Here is a 22995-nt window from a genome sequence, read left to right as displayed (position 1 = left end):
TACCAACCACATCTGCCGATGCACTCAATGCTACTAGATCTACTCCAGTCTTCCTCTCCGTCTTCTTCCAATACATCCTGTTCACTTGTTTGCAACACTTCCTCTCTTTATCAAATAACCTTCTACACAAATACTGATTAAAATTTGATCTTGATCACAAGAAATTTGTGTTTAAGATGATACATATACATATAACTTCTTCAGAAAAAAATATGATACATATAACAATATACATAGTTTATGAACAAAAGATTGGATTCGAAACAATCATGCTCGCTACTTGCACTATGTTACTAACAAAGTAACAATCATGTAGCATAGAAATTACAAACTATGCCCATTGAGCGGATCTATTCTCTGCAATTCAAGTCTACTGCTTTTGAAGCTGATTCAGTGTCATTGTGGCATTGGCTGTTGAGATCAAATGACCTCAACAATCCAGATTTTCTCAAACGATAACCAGTTTCCTCCCCAGGAAACTCTCGTCTTTTAGCTAGTGGCTGCTCAACCAATATACCATCAGAAAAGTCACTTCCACTTCTTTTCTTTCCATTAGCTTGATTGCTTGAACCACTAATCAATGGCTTCTTTTCTGTGTGAACGTCCATTAAAGAAAGCTCAGCAGAAGTACTAGATTTCCGGGTACAAATATTCTCATCTTGTGGTGGCTCCGCATCTTTTCTCCTACAGCTCTCTGATGCTGTCAATGAGCTCTCCATGGAACTCATAGTACCTCTTATGGGACTTCTTTCTATCTCTTTTAAGCTTGAATCTCCTATTTTGGTCAATTCTGAAAACAAAGAACTCGTGCAGCCGGTGTTAACCATTGAGCCTAGTCGAGAGAGTTCAGCTTTAGTGAGTCCTACACCAACAGAAGAGGAGCTATACCCAACCAGTGTTTCTTGGGCTTTCTTTAATACCAACTGTAAGTACTTTCCTTGAGCTTCGATTCTTAGCTGCAAATGTCTCTGAACCTGAAAATGGAACAATATACCGATTGTTATGCATTGTTGAATCAACTTAATATCAGCTATATAAATTGGAATTGGTTTAATAGGCCATACCACAATCTGTTCATGAAGCTTTCTCTGTACCTCCATCTGCATTTGGAGAGCCTGAGCAATCTGCAAGCTTCTGATGAACGCAATAATTATACGGTCAGTAAAATCTGTTTTACTGTAATTTACATCCAAAATGTTGTCAAAAGATATAGTATCCATGTATAACTATATTACTCATTCATCTGGTTGTGAGTTCCATCACTAAAATTCCCATTATTGCTCCGAATCTCTTTATAGTCTGTATCACAAGAAGGAAAACAAATTTATTGTTGTCAAACTCAATGTAAGAACTTAAAAGCAGAAAGCAATGAATTCTTAATCTCACCATCAAGGTTATTGCTATGGCAGATTTCTGTCTGTTGGAATTTCCCCAGCCTGTATTTCTGCAAACAGAAGATATGCAGTTAAAGCTTGTACTGTTTTTCCTATCTGATTACACAAAAGAAAAAGTGATAGTGTGATTTTTATAGAATGAAGAGTAAAATGCCTGTAAATGGCTTTTAAGATGATACAAAGTGAGTCCAGAAATTCCCATGATTCTCATCAGACTCTTAGGTGTTGCTTCTGTCCATAAACAGACACAAAAGAAACAGGAATTAAGAATATTTGCATAATATATATTATAAATAATATGATTTGGCAAGATGATGATGATGATTTTTAACTGTCTGCCCCTCCAAGTTGATTGACAGCTTCAACAAATCTTTGATGAAGTTGAGGAGTCCACTTTAACCTAGGCTTTGTATCAGTTGACAGAACCAAGTTCATGTTTTGATGACCCATGTTTTTGATGTTGTTGTGTAAGAGAGACATGAAGGCACAACAAAGCTTAAACTCATATATTATGTTTAGCTGTACTTCTCTTTATAATTTAGGAAACATTGATAGGGTTGTATTGGAGAGGGAATATATGCCATCAGCTGTGAATCTTTTTTTTTCTTTAATTTCTTCTTTAATCAGCTGTGAATCTGAGTCTAAAAAGGAGAGAAAGGAGCAAAAAGTGCATGGTTTGTTTCCATGTCCTCGTTTCTTTTTTTATTTCTCGAATTTAAATAGCAGTCACCATGATATTTACTATCGATATTCACCGTAATTAACCGTGATAACATTCTTACATCCGCAATGATGATGAACATGATACGACTTAAACGTATATTACAATCTAAACCCCAGATCCCAGCTTGATGAACAATGGAAGCAACTTTTCCACACTATGAGAAGCTTTCAAGTGAAAAGGCAATAAACAAGATGCCTATAGTGGATGCTTATTTCCTTTTTGATGACTGAAAGTGAAAAACCAAATGAGTAATGGCTCTTTTGTTTTTATATGGTATGGTACTTTGTTTTTGAAGTGACCAAGTGGCAGATTCTTTTTGTTGTATGTATGGATGTGGGAATCAAAGAATCTAATTTTAGATTTTTGTTTGTCTATGAATCAAATCAGCTCAAACTGAGGTTCGCAAAAACCCTCTTCCCTGGAAATTGAACCAAAAGTAACAGGATTCTGCAAGTTTACTCCATTACAGGACAACTTCAGCTCCTTGTTTTTCTTTTACACGTTATCATTAGGGCTGACCGCTTGACATACAATTCCATTTGCAGCTTGGGTTTTTACCTTATCATCAAAAACATCTATCAATCAATGTCCAATACCATCCAAGTGGCGTCTCAAAGTTAAAATCCATGCATCATCACATCAGGTATAAGCCAGCCAGGCTCACATACATAAACAACTTACTTGAAATAATCTTTTAGGGTTCAAAAACTTCTCCCAACAATATATGTACGTGTGTTATATCTAAGTTAGCATTTAATGTTTAAGCTGAATTGATATCATATTCATTTTTTAAAATGTTTATAACTTGTAATGTTGGGTGAATTAACTCATAAAGTTATGAGCAAGATCAAAGGTCAAGCTGTTGTAGGGCTACTTGATGATGCAAAAAATAGATTTACTAATCAATACATGTCTCCATGGCCCTAATTCTAAAGTTATCACTACTTACTTGTTCACTCTCCTCAATGCAAATTATGCTAACTTTATTTTATTATTAATTATGGACATAATTTTCAATATTTAGAGCTTTAATTATTATTAACATCTTTTTAGAGGAGGTAGGTTTTGGGTTTGTAAGAGTTTTGGCCATTAGGGACACATTTATTGGTACAACATTTTAAACTAAAATTTAATATTTTTTATATTTACTATTTTTTATAATTAAATTTAAAATAAAATATAACCATTTAATTAAGTTATTGAAAATAATTAATAAATTTAAGATTAATATTTTCATATAAATATATTTATATGCTTGTAATTGAGATATATTTACATGTGTAATATATATGAAGATATTTAAAAATAGAGATAAATTCGAAACGATATATCGAAACACATTGATATCAATATATAATGATACCTGAACAAAAATGATACATTCGATATATAAGAACATTGTTGAAGGGCAAACTACACAAAATGTCACTAAGTTATTAGTAAGTTTACATTTTGGTCACTCAATTTCAAAAAGTTACAAAATGGTCACTAAATTAGGTAAAAAATTTCATTTAAGTTACCGGGTTGTTAAAATCGTGGCTTTCTAGTCTTCTCTATTCTAACCGCTTGCACCAATCAAAAGCTCGCATTCTCTCTCTTTAATAGTTCATTTTTTTTCTATGAAACAACTTTCTTCTCCAATCTTTGACACTGGTAGCCAGATCGACTCGGATCTAATATATGTTCTTCTACTCATCAACGAGTATTGATCTACTGTACCGATTGTCGAATCGCCACTTGAAGCTTACTAACTAGACCTTTTTAAAAAGGAAAACTTAATAGCCCAATAACTTAAATAAAAACTTTCGAATAGTTTTGTGACTTAAATGAAAATTTTGTAATAATTTAATAATTATTTTATAACTTTTTTAAAGTTGAATAATCAAAATATAAACTTATTGATAATTTAATGACTTTGAGAGTAATTTACCCACAATTGACTTTCGTTTTGGAAGTTTTTGTTATTTCTTAATGCTTAGTGCTTGTTATGGAAATCAATATAAGGAAGAAAAACAACTGGAAGTGGAAACATGAAAGGTAAAGGCAAGAAGAAGTCGTGGTCGTCCACCCTACAAAACTTTAAGGTTTTAAGTAATTGTCAATTCATGATTTTTTCATAATATTATATGGCTTCGGATCCATAACCCATCTTATCACTATATTTATAGCCCCACACCCTTTATCATTACCTCCTTTTCTTATCTTTAAAATATTAATTTTTAAAATATGTTTGTAATTTTTATACTTTTTAAATAATTTTAGTGATTTTTTAAAATTAAAATTTTTAAGTTTTTAAAAGATAATTAAATATTGATGTATCGTTCACATGTAGCACACATCTAAGAGTTGAAAAAATAAACACAAATTTAAGAGTTGAAAAAGACAAAAATAAGTAAGAGTTAAATAAACGAAAAATTATTATATCTTTATTTTAGAGAAAGGAAAGTAAGAATGTTTTAGGGCATAATGTCGAATATAATAATGTTATGATTGTCAATGTCGTTGCCATTGCTATCATGCTATAGTGTTGAGGAGCATTTAAATTATCAAGATTTGCAAAAATCCCATCGTCATATTCCACCCTAAAATAACATTTCTTATTATTTGATTGATTTATGGGTGTGAATATTCATTCCTGTCAGCGATGATTGAATTTGAGACAAAAAAAATAAGATATATTTTCAAAAAAGAAATGCAAGAAATTTTAATAATTTACATCAATTTAAAATTATTTCATTTTTATAGATAATTATTTGATACATTGAATTTTAAATTTTTTATTTCCAAAAAAAAGCAAGAAATCTTAATTGAAATTTAAAATTTTAAAATAAATAAATGAGATACAATTAAAATACTATAAATTTAAAAAAATTAAAAGTTACAATAAAAATACTTTTAAACCAAAATATAATATTATTTTTTAAAATAATTAAAAATTTATGTAATTATTAATTTTTTTAAATATGTTTTAAAAACCATAAAAATAAAAATAATTTATAAACAATTGTAATTTTTTATTAAACTTTATAAAATAACATAAGTTATAAGTATATTAAATTTCTATTAAATAATTTTTTAAACAAATATAAAATATTTTTAAAAATAAAAAATAGAAATAGAAATTAAGTTTAAAAGATTAATTTTTTTAAACACATATTAATAAACTTAGAAAATTAAATTTAAAATATCTGTTAACATAACAGCTTTTTAATTCAATAAAATATTGATAATTTTTTAAAACATAATATAAAAATACTGATAATACAAACAATCATAAAATTTATTAAAAATATAAAAGAATTTAATATGATTTAAGTTACACACAGGTAAAATAATAGTTAAACAAGAGAAAAAGATTTGTTCAAAATTTTGGACACGTGCCGGTCACTGAAAATTTATGTTTCCTGGATTTCCAGCAAATGAAAGCCACTAGAAAAGAAGAATCTTTTGCAACCCCGTCCCCGGCCCGCGATGGAAGAACCGAAGATACCAGCTGCCGGTCAACTCCGCAGTCTTACGTGGCGGAACACCATTAGTTGAACCAGTGAATGGCAGAGATGATGTGTGTTAAAATGAACTTTTTTAAGTTTTCACCAAAATGTGCTGAGCTGTACATGACCCGCCAGGTGGGTCACTTGACATGTGGTTCTTTTCTTTCATGTCGGCAATTACAGGTTGTATAAAACAAAGGTGAATTTGCAAATAGGGATGGGTAAAACTCCTCTCTAATCCCTCTCAATTTCAACATTGACTAAATTAGTGTTTTTAAAAATTAAAATAATTCAATTACTATCAAATTCAAAAGTGAACAAATAAAAATGGCCAATTAAGATATCAATGTTCTTTTCAAGTGTGCATAATTTTGATTAATATAATAAAATTAGTCATCAATATTTATAATGTTTTGTGTAAATATTGACAGAATGTTTTGGTCAAATTTGTTAAATTAAGACCAAATTGATAAAATTTATAAACATTGAAGATAAACTTGTTATTATACTAATAAAAATATTTACAATTGACTAAAAATATTAACTTTGTGATTAATTATCGCTACTCATTTTTTAAACTGCCAGAGATTATATTATTTTGATTTTTTTTTTAAAAACTAACTCTCTCAATATCAAAATTGAGAGAGATTAACAAGATTTTTTTACTAATAGAAACTAATAATATTAAGGCTAATTGCATCATTGAATATTTTATTGTAAAACATTCCAATTGAATCCTTAGAATATTAATATTGTATAAATTATAAGGACATGAAATAATTAATATTACTTTAGACTCAAAACAGATCAAATTCTAAATCCATTTATGTTTAAGTATGGATAATTTTTATCTTAAGAGTTCTTTAAATTTTAATATTTTTAATCACATTAGATCCATGTATTTTATGGGATGGGTATGAAACATTTTTATATGAGTAACAGTTACGTTATAATGGGAATGGAGGAAAAGGTTTATAAGCATGGAGGTTCAATTTTACATTTCATGACAATCAATTTGAAATTCACACAAATTTATCATTGAACTAGCGTAACTACAAATATTTTAAGCACTTATTAACTAATCTTTTACTATCATAATATATAATTATATAGAAAAATATATTGCTTACAGGTTTAAAAATTTTACATGGACAATAGTGATTTTTTAATTTTTATTTAAGTAATAATTTTATAAAAACATATTATTGTGCATTGGATTGGACAAAAATTAATTTTAAATATATTTAATGTTAAATTTAAATTAATATTTAATGCAAAAAGTCGACAACTAAGCCTAAAGAGAAATTTTACTAATTCAAACATTTTAAAAATTAACAAATAATTTAAAATATAGAAACACAATCAACCCAAATTATTTTATATTGCATTACTTGAGAAATTTAAATATTAATTCGTAAATTTAAATATCAAAATTAGTATTTTTTTTTAGAAAAAAAAAATCATGTTTGAGTTTGACAAAGAAGAATAGTTTGATTTGATTGGGGTTAAGGAGTGAGGAAATGAAATTTGAGGTGAATTACGGTATGATGTTATTCAAAAGAGTGAAACAATCATTTGATGAAAGAAAAGCGAGTAATTGAGAAGAGAAAGGTCAAATAGTCGTAAAGGAAGATACATCTGATATGGCATCCAACATACTATATACCTGTAGAGTGGGCAACAAGAGCACCATCTTTTTCAGCAATTTGGAGCATTACACACACCATGAAAAGATCTTTAACGCCACCAAATTTGTGGCTCTTAATTGTTCCCCTCTCTTGCTTATGTGGCATTCCTTCCCCACCCCAAATCTCACTCACTGCTCCCATTCCCTCCATTAAAATCACGAAAACATACAGCTTGTCAGTGCCAGGGATCCACAGTTTTTAATCATTTATACCACTGGTAATGATTTTCTGAAAAAAACATAGATAAAGTGAAAGAAGCCTTTGCTGTACTACACAGAAGAAGGTCATGTCTAATGATCACTCTTGTGCTGCTATAAAGCTGTTTGGCAAGATGATTCCATTGCTGCCATTAAACCAGGATGAAGCTTTAGCTGCTAGAGATGACTGCTGTGATACAAATCTCCACTCTTCATCTATTTCTTTAGCTTCCATGGTGGACCAGGTAGCTCAACTTAACTCTGTTTCTGTATTTTGTTTTTCCTACAATTCTTAATGGCTTAGACTTTTGGCAATTCCAAGAATAACCCATTGTTTACCAAGTCATAATTGTTAATGGGTTGGTTCCACTTTCTTGCCCTCTGATACATATATATGTATGTTCATCTGATAGTTCTTTGACTGAATTGAACAAGTTTGCTCTGTTTTGAGCTCAATATATTTCTGGATTTTAGGAATCAATGGAGAACGGATTCCACAAGGATAAACATGAAGAGATGAGATCAGAAGATATAAAAGATGACTCCGAAGCTTCATCCCTACGAAGCTCTAAGAATGGTGAAACAACATGTTCACAACAAGACAAGACAATGAAGAAGCCTGATAAGATGCTCCCATGTCCACGATGTAATAGCAAGGCAACCAAGTTTTGTTACTTTAACAATTACAACGTCAACCAACCTCGTCATTTCTGCAAAAACTGTCAGAGATATTGGACTGCTGGAGGCACCATGAGGAACGTCCCGGTCGGCGCCGGTCGTCGCAAAACAAAGGCCTCTTCTTCTCTGCACTTCAATCATCAATGGTTTCCTTCTAAAGTAGCATGTTTTTCAAGGCCTTTTCCATGGGATGTTCCAATGGCAAGCTATAATATTCCAGTTTCTCCAACAGTACTGGGGAAACATTCAAGGGATGAACCCAACATGGATTCAACAACTTTGAGAATAATAGATGATGATGGTGAGACCAACAAAAGCTCATTGTTGGCAACACCGATTATGAAAACCAAGAACACCAATTCGGGAGGTTTATTCAATGGCTTTCAATCAAAAGGCAACGATGAAAGAAATTACAGATCTGTAGAAACATTCTCTGTGTTGAGGGCTAACCCGGCAGCATTGTCTCGATCACTCAACTTTCATGAAAAAACATGAAAAAAAATATTATGTCAGCAATTGATGGATCTAGTGCTTTTTTGCCTAGCTTGACCACAAATGATCAACCATGTCATGTACATAAATTTTCTTTTTTGGTTGCTGTAAAATTGTCCTAAATTATTCAGTTTTTCATTTATGCCCTTTCTATCTTTTGCTGCTATAGGATAAGAAAATAGCAGCAAATCATGGATTCTGCTATAAATTGTGAGGAAAATCAGAAAATGGGTGCCTAAAGTTGCAGTAGTTGATCAATGGGAAGACAAGGACACCTCAAAGTTAGTCAATTTCTTAGCTCATAACAAATTTATGCAGTTATGAAACAAATACTAATCCCATTATCTACCACTTTTTTTTTGGAGACATCAAATTTAAATTATAATTTCTTTCTAGAGCTAAAAATGTAACTTAGTAAATGTATTAATTTAAAATTTTATAATATGTCAAGAAATTAAACTATAATTTTTTTAATTTTTAAAAAGATCATAATTGAATTTATATTTTATTGGACACCGAAATATAAAATCACCATTAAATTAATTTAAAACTTTTTAATTTTTAAGGGACTTCTTTAAGAGAAGCCCTTACCTTTAGCCCGCCTTAACACCTAGAGGTGCTCATGGGCCGGGTCATGCTGGGTTCAAAAAAAATTTTGGCCCGCGTCCTAGTGTCACGGACTTAGAGTTTTCCCACGCGATCCGTGCGGCCTTAGGCAGTTTCTCTGCTTAAAACGCCTAAGTCAGCCTAACTTGCAACAAAAAAGGATTCAACAGCAAAAACGCCCAAGTCAGCTTAACTCGCAACAATAAAAGATTCAATAGAATTCCCTTAAGATTTTCACAAAGAACAGCAGAAGAACGAAGTAAGAACGAGCCTTGAAAGATGAACAAAAGCAAGAACATTTGAGAGAAAAGTTTGAGTGAATACTCTCAAAATTCTTATTAACAACTGAATGAATTACAATTAGCAAAGAGGTCTCTATTTATAGTTGAGCCTCACAGTACATCAATGGCTACAGTTAAAAGCTGTATACAATTAGAACTCTAAGCTTACTTAACTAGCTATATACAATTGGAACTCTAAGATTCCATAATTATATCTTCTAGATCACTTCCCATTTTTACCAGGCTCTTGAGATGGGCTTTTAATCTCTCCAAGCAACGGGCCAGTCTGATTGGGCCAAGTGACCTCCCTCAAATGCGATGGTTCACACAAGTTTGTCATGGTGGCGTGCTCGCATGCGCAACCCATGACATTCTACCCCACTTGTTCTAGTGACGCCCTCGTCGCATCCTCCTGATGGAACTGATCAATCTTTCCTTGGAACTGCCACAATGCTTCGGCGGGTTCCCAACTTGCTTCGCTATCAGGAAGTCCTTTCCATCGAACTAAGTATTCATGTCGTGGTCGGTGGCGCTTTTGTCTAATTACTCGATCTGCTTCAATATTTTCAACTTCACGATCATACGACACATTTACCCCCATTGGTGCTCGTTCAGACTTGCCTCAATTCGGATCCTCTTGATCCCCATGAAACGGCTTAAGCATTCTTACATGGAAGACTGGGTGTACTTTAAGTTTTGGTGGCAACTCCAGCTTGTAAGCCACATTGCCTACTCTCTTCACAACTTTAAACGGCCCTTCATACCTTCGCACAAGACCCTTGTGCAAGCCAGTATATCGTAAAATCAAGTGTAGTTTAGCAAGGACTGAGTCACCCACATGAATTGTACATCCCTTCGGTTCTGATCGGCCCACTTCTTGCTACGCTTACTTGCCTTATGTAAAGAAGATCTAGCCAAGTCATTCTTCTCTTGCCAATCTTTTGCGAATTGATATGCTGCCGGATTTGGTCCTGTATAATGGGTCATAACAGCGTTAGGTGTGAGTGGCTGTTGACCCGTCACTATTTCGAATGGACTTTGATTCGTGGCCCCACTTCGCTACAAGTTGTATGAAAATTGGGCCACATCCAGCAACTTTGGCCAATCCCTTTGTGTGGCACTCACATAGTGTCGAAGACACGTCTCCAACAGTGCATTTACTCGTTCAGTTTGCCCATCGGTTTGTGGATGCATGCTTGTGGAGAAGTTCAAATCTGAGCCCATTGACTTGAACAACTCCGTCCAGAACCGGCCAGTAAATCGCCCATCTCGATCGCTGATAATAGACAGTGGCACTCCCCAATATTTCACCACGTGTCTAAGGAACAACCGAGCTGCTTCCTCAGCAGGGCACTCTTTGGTCGCTGGAATAAAAGTCGCATACTTTGAAAACCTGTCCACCATAACAAGAATACTAGCAAACCCGTCAGACATAGGCAAACCAATAATAAAATCCATGGATAAACTCTCCCATGGCCTTTCTGGAACTGGCAGGGGTTGAAGCAAGCCGGCTGGAGTCTTTAACTCAACCTTGTCTTCTTGGCACACTAGATAAGTTTTCACATAGGTTTCCACATCAACACCCATGTGAGGCCAGTAATAACGATCCTCTAAAAGGGCCAAAGTGCGATGCATCCCTGGATGGCCTGCCCATTTCGAGTCATGACACTCCTTCATGACTTCCTTACGGAGTTTCCCATAATGGGGCACATAGAGGCGGTGTCCATGAGTGTATAATAGCTCCTCATCAAGCCAAAATCTTCTCGTTTTTCCCTCCTTGGCCAGCTCACTCAAATTTTTGGCCGTGGGATCATGGGACAATACCTCTCGAATGCGTTCCAGCAAAGAACCCTCAGGTTGACTAATTACTGCAAATTCCATCTTGCGACTGAGTGTATCAGCCACAATGTTGGCACTTCCTGGTTTATATTCCATTGTAAAATCAAACTCTGCTAGTAAAACTTGCCAACGAGCCTGCTTGGGAGACAACTTTTTCTGGGTTAGAAAATAACTATTGGCAACATTATCGGTAAGGACCACAAACTTGGAACCCAATAGATAGTGTCTCCATGTGCGCAAACAGTGTACTACCATAGTCATCTATTTCTCTTGGACCGTATATCTATGCTCCGTCTCATTAAGCTTTCGACTCTCGAAAGCAATTGGGTGCCCATCTTGCATCAGTACTCCCCCAATAGTATAATCTGATGCATCCGTGCGTACTTCATAAGGCTTTGTAAAAACTGGCAAGGCAAGTACAGGTTCCCTCGTCATTTCTTGCTTCAATTGATTGAAGGCCTTCTCACATTCCGGATTCCAATCCCATACCTTCCCCTTTTTCAACATGTCTGTCAAAGGAGCGGTAATTCTGGAGTAGCCTTCGACAAAGCGTCGATAGTAATTTACCAACCCAATGAAAGATCTCAGCTCCGTTACCTTGGTTGGAGGCTCCCACTCTGAAATGGCTCGAACCTTGCTCTTGTCCATTTGGATCTTGCCACTTCCCACAATATGGCCTAGGAATGACACCTCTTGTTGGGCAAATGAGCATTTCTCCTCCTTGATGAACAGCTCATTTTCCCTCAAAGTTTGGAACACCTCCCTCAAGTGTCCTATGTGCTCTTCAAGCGACTTGCTATACACCACCATATCGTCAAGGTAAACAACCACAAAACGATCAAGAAAAGGTTGAAGTACCTTATTCATTAGGGTGTAGAATGTAGCTGGAGCATTCGTGAGTCCGAAAGGCATCACAAGGAACTTATACGAACCGTACCGTGTCACACAAGTTGTCTTTGGTTCGTCCCCCTCAGCTATCCGAACTTGATGATACTCCGATCTCAAATCTAACTTGGTAAACCATCTTGCACTACCAAGCTGATCAAACAAATCTGCAATAAGAGGAATAGGGTACCTATTCTTCACAGTGATCTTGTTTAGAGCTCGATAATCGATGCACATTCTCAATGACTCATCATGTTTCTTTTGGAACAACACTGGCACACCATATGGGGATTTAGATGGTCTAATGAATCCCGCATCCAAAAGTTCCTTCAATTGTTTCCGCAACTCTTCTAATTCTGGCGGAGACATACGATAGGGGGCCCTTGCTGGCGGTACCACATTGGACACTAACTCGATCTTGTGGTCCACCTCCCTCTTGGATGGCAAACTTTTTGGCAACTGAGCAGGCATTACATCTCGGAATGATTGCAGCAATTGTCCCACTTCTTTCGGGGTCTCACTAACAGACTCAGCGGTCTCTTCGATCTTCAAGGTGGCTAAATATGAGACTTCATTTCTTCGTACACCTTTAGCAAACTGAATTGCTGACAGTGTTTTTCCCTCAAAGCTTCTCTTCCTTGTCACTTTCACCATGCATTGATGTTTCGCATCTGAAATCACCATGTAATTGCTCGAAGGGGCAATAAGAGCATTAACCTGATCAAGGAAGCTTAGTCCAACCACAAAGTCATAGTCATCCAATGGTATTACCTTAATGGATACCTTCCCCGACCAATTGCCGAGCTGAAGTTCCACTCCCTTTGCAACCCCCTTGATTGGAACACTTTCTGAGTTCACTGTTTTGATCCGACCCACTTCATTATCTATCTTGAGGCCCAGTTTACAAGCAGCCTCCTCGGACATGAACAAATCAAAAGCGTCTGTGTCAACGAGAGCATTCAATTTTTTGCCAGCCACAATGATGTCTACAAACATCAAACCATGGCTCATTTTATCTTCGACACCCCCTAGTATCGAACCAAGATTGTTATCCTCTACGTCGGACTCCCCTTTTGCTTCCATAGCCGTGAGAGCGGCCTTCTTTGGGCAGTCCTTGATCATATGTGGACCATCACAGTGAAAGCAACTTATAGGCCCACTCTTTCTCTTGTCCCAAGGTTTCTTACCATTGTCGTTCCTAGTGGGCCTTTCTTTATATCCCCCACTATTACCCTTTTGGTTAAATCTGGGCTTAGAAGAATTGGGACTATATTTCTTTCCACCAAATTCAGCAAGTGATTCTGCTACTGACATAGCCTTGGTGAGTTCTTGAACTCCTCGGCGTTGCAACTCTTGCTTCGCCCACGGTTTTAATCCATCCATGAAGGAAAAGAATGCCTCTTTCTCCCCCATATCTGAGATTTAGAGCATAAGCTCGCTAAACTCCTACACATACTCCCTCACAGTGCCTTGTTGCGCAAGCCGACGCAACTTTACCCGAGCTCATCCTCGGCATACTCTGGGTAAAATTGTGCTTTGAACTCATATCGAAACTCCTCCCATGTTTCGATTTCGGTCCCACCACGTCTCACATCGGTGGACCTACGACGCCACCACAACAAAGCAACGTCAGATAAATACATTGCAGCAGTAGTTACCTTAGTGACATCCTCCGTGATGCCTTTGGCACAGAAGTATTGCTCGATTCCCCACAAAAAGTTGTCCACATCTCTTGCGGACCTTGTTCCCTTGAACTCATTGGGCTTGGGAACATCAATATTGGGCTTGGGTGCGGCAGCTGCTAACCCACCATTGCCCAAAGCAACCTTGTAGATTGTGAGTTCACCCTTGAGCTCCGCAATCTCTCCCTTCAAGGCTGCCACCATAGCCTCAATGGCATCATCTCTACCAGTCAACTGTTCCACATTATCAGTCACATACACTTTGAGCTGCTCCTGCATGGACTGCAATCCATCACGGTGCCTATGGTCGACATCATCAATCCTCTCCTTGATATCCCCGCGAAATTTTCGAGAGTGACGACACGATCCTCTAAAGCTGACAATATGTCCCTCGAGCGACTAGCTTTCCTTGCCCTCCCACGGGTCTCCATTCCCTCAACTTCTTTCGACATCTTTCAACGGTAGCTACGAACCTTAGCTCGGATACCAACTGTCACGGACTTAGAGTTTTCCCACGCGATCTGTGCGGCCTTAGGCAGTTTCTCTGCTTAAAACGCCTAAGTCAGCTTAACTTGCAACAAAAAAGAATTCAACAGCAAAAACGCCCAAGTCAGCTTAACTCGCAACAATAAAGGATTCAATAGAATTCCCTTAAGATTTTCACGAAGAACAGCAGAAGAACGAAGTAAGAACGAGCCTTGAAAGATGAACAAAAGCAAGAACACTTGAGAGAAAAGTTTGAGTGAATACTCTCAAAATTCTTATTAACAACTGAATGAATTACAATTAGCAAAGAGGTCTCTATTTATAGTTGAGCCTCACAGTACATCAATGGCTACAGTTAAAAGCTGTATACAATTAGAACTCTAAGCTTACTTAACTAGCTATATACAACTGGAACTCTAAGATTCCATAATTATATCTTCTAGATCACTTCCCATTTTTACCAGGCTCTTAAGATGGGCTTTTAATCTCTCCAAGCAACGGGCCAGTCTGATTGGGCCAAGTGACCTCTCTCAAATGCGATGGTTCGCACAAATTTGTCATGGTGGTGTGCTCGCATGCGCAACCCATGACACTAGGCCCGGGCCCGGCCCGGCCCATTTTTTAATAAACACCAAAAATTTATTTTAAAAATATTTTAAAATAAAAAATAAAAAAATATTTATTATATATTCGGGCCGGGCCCGAGCCAAAAAAGTGGTGCCCGAGGCCCGGCCTGTTTTATAAACGGACCTCGTTTTTTTACCAAACTCATATTTCGGGCTTATATTTTTACCCGAACCCTCTCATATTTTATTCTAAACTAATTTGTATATCCGCGCGCGCGATGCATGTACTAATGCAATGTATAAAAAAGATATGTTATTTTAAATTAATGATAGTATATTCTAATTTTAGGTTAAAGGAGTGAAATATGGGAAATAAGAGAAGGATAGAAAGAAAATGAAAGAAAGGGAGAAAAAGAAATATATATATTTTATGTGTTTTTAATATGTTTATTATGTGATTCACTATAATACTATGATTAAAAAAAGTAAAACAATATAATATAAAATTTGTATTTGTTAAAAGCAAAATGTGTGGTTCACTATGAAATCAAATAATTTATTATATTAATATACTTAATTTTCTTAAACTTAAGAATAAAAATTTATTATATAAAATTATTTCATAATCTAATTTGATGTATGAAATGCAATAATCTTGATATACTAAGTTAATTTAGTGTATTCAAAGTAATTGATAGTAATAAAAGATTTAATATTACTATATATATATTAGATTTCTTCTCTTATACCTAAAAAGAGTTAATATCAAATTTGATACTTAAGTTTAATTTTAATGTTCAATTTGATAGCCATACCAAACAACATCGTATAACCAATAATTATTTAACATGTGTTTTAGTACAAAAAAAAAAGCATAAGATATTAATTTGGATAGTAAAATTAAATTCAGATATTAAATTTAAATTTTGAAGTTAAAATCAGGACCAAACATTAAAGTCAAACTTAGTTATTAAAATAAAACAAAAAAATCCTCAAGTACTAAATTAAATATTAAAACTAAACCCAGGTACCAAATAGGATATTAACCCAAAAAACTGGTGTAGGCCCTTATAAAAGCAGATAACCATGGATGAGATGTAGTGTAAATGTGAAGCAGCTTTCTCTTTCAAACCCCATAGAATGAAAGCAACCCAGTTGTACAAAGCAGAAAAGACGAGGATATAAAGTAGTTCCCTTTTTTCCAATGCCTTTTTGTTAAAAAGATAGGTAGATGTACCTAAAACAAATAACTCCATTAACCATACCCACCATGCATGATTAATTTAATAATTCCGTAACCTCATCGATGGTGACCTTTCTCTTGTTTGCTTTTTCCTCATTCCATCCAGTATCTGTATATATATATAATGAGATTGAAATCTGTTGCTTGTTCCCAATATATGTATCAGCAGAAAAGCTGAAATTAATATTAAAGATATTTTGATGAAATTGAAGAGAAACCATATAAAAAGGCTAGCTATCAATGAACCTGACCTCACCTACTTATTACTCCACATCTTATCCAACGTTGTAACTTGCAATGAAATTTCCTTATTGCCTTGTTCTTTTCCATTCTAAGGACTTAGAGTGGTTTTAAAATTAAATTATTTATCATATTTATAATAATGATTATTCCTTCACGCAGGTATGAGTGAAGTTAGAAAATTGTTTTAAGAGTAAAAAATGAATAAAAGAAATTTGGGAAGCCAAAATACAATTTTATCATTATATTAATTTATAATTTTCTAAAAAAATAAAGGGTTTAGTAGACAAATTTTTAATTTTTGAGGCCAAGGCTACTGCTTGTCCCCTCCCTTCTTCCACTTGCTTGCCATGAGCTGGGATCAGGCCCCGACCATATGATTAAGAGCCAAGGTGAACAATCACGACATCATACTTTAAGGTTGTTCCCAATGTTTTTAGTAATTTATTAAGTCGATTTCTCAATATATTTGATAACCTACTAAGGTATATATGTATATAAATATAGTCCACCCTCTTTATAATAACTCATTTGTTTGCAAAAATTTTATTTGTTATAAAGAGGTAACTATTATGCACCTATAAATACATGTTGTCATGGAGATATAATAATCATTGTAAACCTACCATAGAATTCATATTGTGAATTTTCATCAAATGAAGAAAGTGAGAATCAAATTAACAAAATTAAAAAACGTGTAACAGATGCATACATTATTGCTTTTATGCATATTTTAGGTTACATTATTTCACATGATTAATTATAACGTTCATAAATCTAACAAGCTTAATTAATCAGTATGAGTTATCACATTAAATGAATTAAAGCTATTAAATTTAAGTAACCAATTTATAAGTTTATAATGTTTTAAATTTGTATTAGAATACATTCTTTCAGATGATTAATTATAAAGTTTATAAATCTAATAAGCTCAATTAATCAATATGAGCTACCAAATTAAATTAATCAATTAATCACGAGTTATTAAATTCAAGTGATCAATTTTTAAGTTTATAACGTTTCAAACTCATAGTAGAATATATTTTTTAATATGATAAATTATAAAGTTAATAAATTTAACAAACTCAATTAATCAATACGAGTTATCAAATGAAATTAATTTATAATGAATTATTAAATTTCAGTACTCAATTTATAAGTTTACGATGTTACAAATTTATAGTTGAATAATTAATTAAAGAACTTAATTTTTTATTGAATTGATATTTTTAATTTCAGATATAATAAGAAAATGATCAATAGATTTTTTTCATGTGAAAATAAAAAATAAAAAAAGGCAAATGCACTACATCTGGTTTCCATGTCCGGAGAGAAAAAAATTGGTTGCTTCAATACATGAATAAAAAATAAGGGTTTTCCGCAAGGAAGGATTTATTAGTCTTTGTAAATTGTATTTCTTGAGAAAACAAAACAAAAGCATGGTCAGTCAATCAAGAAAATCCAAATAGAAGAAAATTACCTGGAAACTTTCCCGCAAGTTTTATGTTTTTTTGGTACGTATTGTGTGGAAATACCTTTTCCGTGATTCATTGTTTGTCATACAAAGCTTAAACTTCTACGAAACCATGCATGCATATAAGAAAATTTTAACTTGACTCCTCTTCGTCAATCCTTTAGTATTATATAAATGCACCCAAGAAAAGCCTGTTTTTTGGATAAGGTAGTAGCCAATTTCTCTTCACAATAGGGACATGAAATTCCATAACTTTATGTCAAATTTGCTGCTCTGCTACTTTCAACCTTTATTTTCCAAGCCCAAAACTTGGGAATTAGCTCCAAAGTTGAACATGGAAATCAATGCTGCCATTGGCGACGGTGAGAAACTAAGCAAAAGCGACGTAAAAGTGGTGATGGAAAGGCTGGGAATGAGGTACGAGATGGAGAGGAACGACGGTGCCGATGAGTTGTTGGGTGAAATCTTTGATGATGAAGAGCCTGCGTTGGAGGAGATTAAGGAAGCGTTTGATGTTTTCGACGATAACAAAGATGGGTTTATCGATGCGACGGAGCTGCAAAGGGTGCTCATTTGCCTAGGCGTGAAAAGGAAGATGGTGACGGTGGAGGAGTGTAAGAGGATGATAAGGATGGCTGATAAGGATGGAGATGGTAGAGTGGATATCAATGAGTTTTTGAAATTTATGCAGACTTGTTTTTGTTGAACCAATGACGTTGTTAACTTTTCTTCTTCTTCTTTTTTTTAACATCCACTATGAGTGACATTTTCGTAAGTTAAGTACTCTCTTTTCTTTTGTTATTTATTACTATCATGGCTTTTTGAGTACCTTTTTGGTATCATAAGTAGGTTTTGGTGCCAAAACGTGACATGATTTAAAAGAAAATCACACAATAAATACAAAATACTCTTAACCATAATAAAACTCTTGCAAATTTACCATTTATTCTGATACAAAGAAGAGCCTTAATTAAGGCCATATTCAGCTAAAGCTGATCAAAATGACCTTACAGTGCAAGCCCCATAGGATGATGTAAAAGATGACCCTATAGCCCAATGGCACTGCTATATCAATTCCCCTGCCTGCTTTAGAAACCACAAAATAAAAATAAAACAATAATAAAACTAAACCCAAAATGATCTTCTCATTTTCACCTAGGAGCCCATCATGAATTGGTCCTATAAATACAGTCTATATAAGTGAAACAAGTTAACACCATAGTTTTTGGAGCACAAGTAGATATAGAGATCATTATTACAAGGGCTTTGCTTTTACCAATGCAGTTAAACTTGAAATTACAGACGCTCATTAAAAATACAAAAATCCTCACCTGAAAAAGCTCATTTTAACTCCTCTTCCGTTTCTGTATTTATTGCTCCCACCAACAATAAAAGTGGTGACTCAGACACAGTCAATGGTTGTTACAAACAACAAAAATAGTAGCACTTAAATCTGAAAAGTGATCCAAACTCCACAGCTGTGGCTCATGTCATGTTTCATCACCATCACCATGAACATGCTCCTCTGTTCCAGAGTTAATATTATCATTGTCCCCCTCCAATGTGCAGCTTTGATCCTCGGAAGATGAAGCTGTGAGACAAAAGAAACACATGACTCCGTCATATCTCCATACTCATGTCCGAGTATATGTGATGTTGCTGTCTGAAAAATAGAATTGATCCTCTTTTACCTTCATTATCATCTTCTGCAGGTGCATAAACTGACCGTCTTGAACGCATTTGCTGGTGTGGGGTAGGCTGGGAATCACAAAACAAACCTTTGGTAAATTTAACAAGTACTAGCTACAGCTCCCGAATTCGGATAACATAAAACACTAGAGAAGATCATGCCTTAATTGTACCTCGAATGCTTTAAGAGACTGACACAGGCTATATAACCAGGAAGATTATATTATATCAATACCTGTAATTTTGGGCGCAATGCTTCAAGTGGTCCTTTAGGCTTTTGTGATCCTTGCTGTTCAACATGTGACCAAACATATAACCTTAGTTTAAACTACTATTGCCATTCAATATCAAAACCTGAAACAACTCAGACTTATGCCATAGTTTCTATACTTTACCTTTCCTAGTGCCCAATCAGCCGAATCGAAAAATGCACGGTCATGGTTCTAGCAGACAATTCAAATGTTTCAGTCAGCAAACGAGGACGAATTATGTTATTTTAACTCTTCATTTCTCTTTACGTATATATAAACATAGGTATAGAAAGATAACTCGGATACATATACGTATTAGCATTCAAGAAATATTGTATAAATAAGAGTCAAAGCATAGAAACCTTGGATATTAAGGTTGGCTTTTTAGGTAATAGTCCTCCGTACTTTTTTTTTATTGCTTCTTCCTGTAAAAGTCAAAACAAAAGAATTAAAAGTTCACTATTGAAATAGATACATCTATACATATATAACCATGAAGAATTCAGAACCATATATTACAAATTTTCCACTTCCTTACCTCCTCTGTGGCTGAGGGCATCAGATTCTTTTCATTTTCATTTTCATCTGAATCTTTCAACTCTTCAGATAAAGCAACTTCTTCACCAAAGATTTGATCTTTACCATCATCAACTTGAATTTTTTCACCATCATTCATCACTTTCTTCTCCTTTACACCCTCAACATCATTAGTTTGTGACATTTTTTTACTTCTTTTTTCACAGTCAATTGCTGGTCACTGTAAAACACACACAAAGATTCCATATGAGTTACAGAGTTGAAGAGTCAGATTGAAGACAAATATTGTCACTTTCTGATCACAATCATTATTGGAAAACTGGAATTACCGAAAGATGAACTAAAAATACTAAAACCCCATTAAAATCAACCATATCTGCCACCTTTTAAACACTACAAAATAAACAAGACCCAGAATACAAAATTTCAACAAATTTTGTTAAAAAAAGTATTAAGTGATTTACCTGATGAAAGATCCAAGAGCTTGATGGAAAGAGTGAAGGGTGATCACCGACTTCAATCTCCTGTATCTTTTAACTATATCATCAACATGAAGCCTGAAAAATACGCATGGAACATCTTACATGGTGGGGTAGGGGGGATAGTCTTGGGCTTTTTGCTTGGCTTGGGTTGGGTTACAATCTCAGCTGGTTTGAAACAAGGGCCCAAATTCTGTTGATAGATTACTTGCTTCGAGTATTGTTTCTTGGCCACTTGAGTGGTCCTCCTAATTGATCGAATTTGTATTTGTACTTGTAAATTTTTTATACCGGAAGCATATAAAATGCAAGTGGGTGTCATCATATCAGCCCCCATAACAACCATACTCATAAAATCAGCAGAGGGTCCCCCAATATCCACCATTGTCTCCATTCCTTTTACATCATAACTCATTGGATTTGTTCATTTAATCCTTCTTATTACTCTGCATAAGAATTATTTTAAGCTTGAGCATGAGATTATTTTGGTCAATGAGCAAAATTATGATCTTTCAAGCAAATTGTCAAGTGGTACTTTCTGTAAACTTCTGCAAATAGTGGAGTTACCTCAAAAACTAGTTGCGGGTGTGACTAGGATAGCATATACGCAATAAGACACTGTCAGCTTTTATTTTTTCTTTTTTTCTTTTTTGTATAAAAGAAGTTCTAAAAATACTCATGTTAGCTCTTAAAGTAATTACATGAATTAATTGAACTCAATTATCGTATTAGTTGGCTGAAAATAACACGTTATAGGGCTTTTACTATGCTGACTGCAGGACCCATGCAGTGGTCACATCCACTCACTCAAGGCCTTCACGTATATATGTCGACCTCATTCTCCATTATATGGCACCCATTGTTCTTCAAACTCATTTCTGCAACACAAAAAAAAAAAAAAAACAAACATCAAACCTCCATTTTCAAACTCCTCAAATAAACAAATAGAAAATCTCTTATTTAGAAACAATTCTTGTTCTTTTTAGCTTTGTTGCCTAAAACATACGCTGATACATTTATGGATCGATGCCGGATTTCTTCATCTAAGGTCTAGCATGTTTAAATGAGGTACAGTACTGCAGCCAAGGATGACTTGCCGGCCGGCTAAGCTATCTCTTCCATATATTCTGTTATTATGTTCATTTTATTGCCAAAGATTTGAACAAGACTGTAATACATAAATGAAACAAAAACCTTTGGAGGAGATGACATCGATCCGGCAAGTTGTCCTCGGCTACAATTCTGTCTCATTTTCACTTGTTACATCTATGATGATAATGGACTGGAAATGCTGAAGAATATGGAGCACTTTCACATGCACAGTCAAGTTACGATGTAAGTTTCCATGCTGGTAAACATATATTAATACGATCTAGATATAGCATTTTCACTCATTTTATCATGTATGAATGTCAATAATGTATGAAACAAGTGGCTGGAGTTTTGCAAATATGACAAAATCATCATCATAAGAGATAAAAGTTCTGCAATTTGCAAAAGTGTCAACATGTTGCATGGACAGAATCAAAGGTACCAAATCTGTAGGGCCATCATTTGGTCCTTATTAACCGTTTGGATTCCAAGTGTATGGAAGGAACGAGGCAAGGTACATGATTTAAAGAGACCAGTGTTTCCTTTATGTACAAAACATGATTACACCAACTCAGGCCCCCACCTTACCCCACCCCCGACTTTTTCTTTTTTGGTTATTAATGCTGATACAGCTTGGACATATCCTTATCATCCACTTTATTGTTCTATGTAAGGGGTACATTGCAATTTAGCTACGCTAAAAAAAATGGGTCATTTCCATCGTTTGAAACGAATTAAGATTGACAGATTTTTAGCTTGCTAAATATAGAGAAGCTGGCATGACTGGCAATATGGTCCCTTTTTTAACCAGGAATGCTTGGGATCCAAAGGAAAACAATGTTGAATCCCCATCGAACACGAATAAGGCACGAGAAGCGACATGCTTTTGGTTTAAATTTGGTTGAACAAGTTGCAGTAGTGAAAAGTTTCCAATGCTGTGAGAAAAAAAAGAGGACACTTTAGCTAGCTACAGTCACGAGT

At 34.7% G+C, this 22995-nt stretch overlaps 4 protein-coding genes across 4 annotated transcripts; 2 read left to right on the top strand and 2 right to left on the bottom strand.

Annotated features, from left to right (window-relative positions):
• Positions 1-237: 237 nt before the first annotated feature.
• Positions 238-2276, bottom strand: LOC107898046 (myb family transcription factor PHL8). The gene is made up of 6 exons (XM_041091135.1): positions 1727-2276; positions 1549-1625; positions 1387-1444; positions 1236-1299; positions 1065-1134; positions 238-974 (listed from the first exon to the last, which is right to left on the bottom strand). Exons 1-6 carry the CDS (start codon positions 1872-1874, stop codon positions 351-353), a joined length of 1041 nt encoding a protein of 346 aa, XP_040947069.1. The 5' UTR covers positions 1875-2276; the 3' UTR covers positions 238-350.
• A 5021-nt stretch (positions 2277-7297) lies between these two features.
• LOC107898722 (cyclic dof factor 1) lies at positions 7298-8800 on the top strand. The gene is made up of 2 exons (XM_016824239.2): positions 7298-7739; positions 7969-8800. Exons 1-2 carry the CDS (start codon positions 7584-7586, stop codon positions 8665-8667), a joined length of 855 nt encoding a protein of 284 aa, XP_016679728.1. The 5' UTR covers positions 7298-7583; the 3' UTR covers positions 8668-8800.
• A 9500-nt stretch (positions 8801-18300) lies between these two features.
• Positions 18301-18672, top strand: LOC107898047 (probable calcium-binding protein CML46). Its single transcript, XM_016823603.1, has one exon. The coding sequence runs from the start codon at positions 18301-18303 to the stop codon at positions 18670-18672; it is 372 nt and encodes a 123-aa protein (XP_016679092.1).
• A 420-nt stretch (positions 18673-19092) lies between these two features.
• LOC107898723 (uncharacterized) lies at positions 19093-21054 on the bottom strand. Its single transcript, XM_016824240.2, has 7 exons — positions 20908-21054; positions 20445-20663; positions 20269-20331; positions 20051-20098; positions 19891-19944; positions 19658-19724; positions 19093-19557 (listed from the first exon to the last, which is right to left on the bottom strand). The coding sequence occupies exons 2-7, from the start codon at positions 20625-20627 to the stop codon at positions 19457-19459; spliced, it is 516 nt and encodes a 171-aa protein (XP_016679729.1). The 5' UTR covers positions 20628-20663; positions 20908-21054; the 3' UTR covers positions 19093-19456.
• Between the last annotated feature and the right edge of the window lie 1941 nt (positions 21055-22995).

This window comes from Gossypium hirsutum, chromosome D04, assembly GCF_007990345.1.
Source record: "Gossypium hirsutum isolate 1008001.06 chromosome D04, Gossypium_hirsutum_v2.1, whole genome shotgun sequence".
NCBI classification, from domain to species: domain Eukaryota; kingdom Viridiplantae; phylum Streptophyta; class Magnoliopsida; order Malvales; family Malvaceae; genus Gossypium; species Gossypium hirsutum.
The sequence above is the reverse complement of the archived record's forward strand: the minus strand, read 5'-3'. Positions and strand labels throughout refer to the sequence as shown.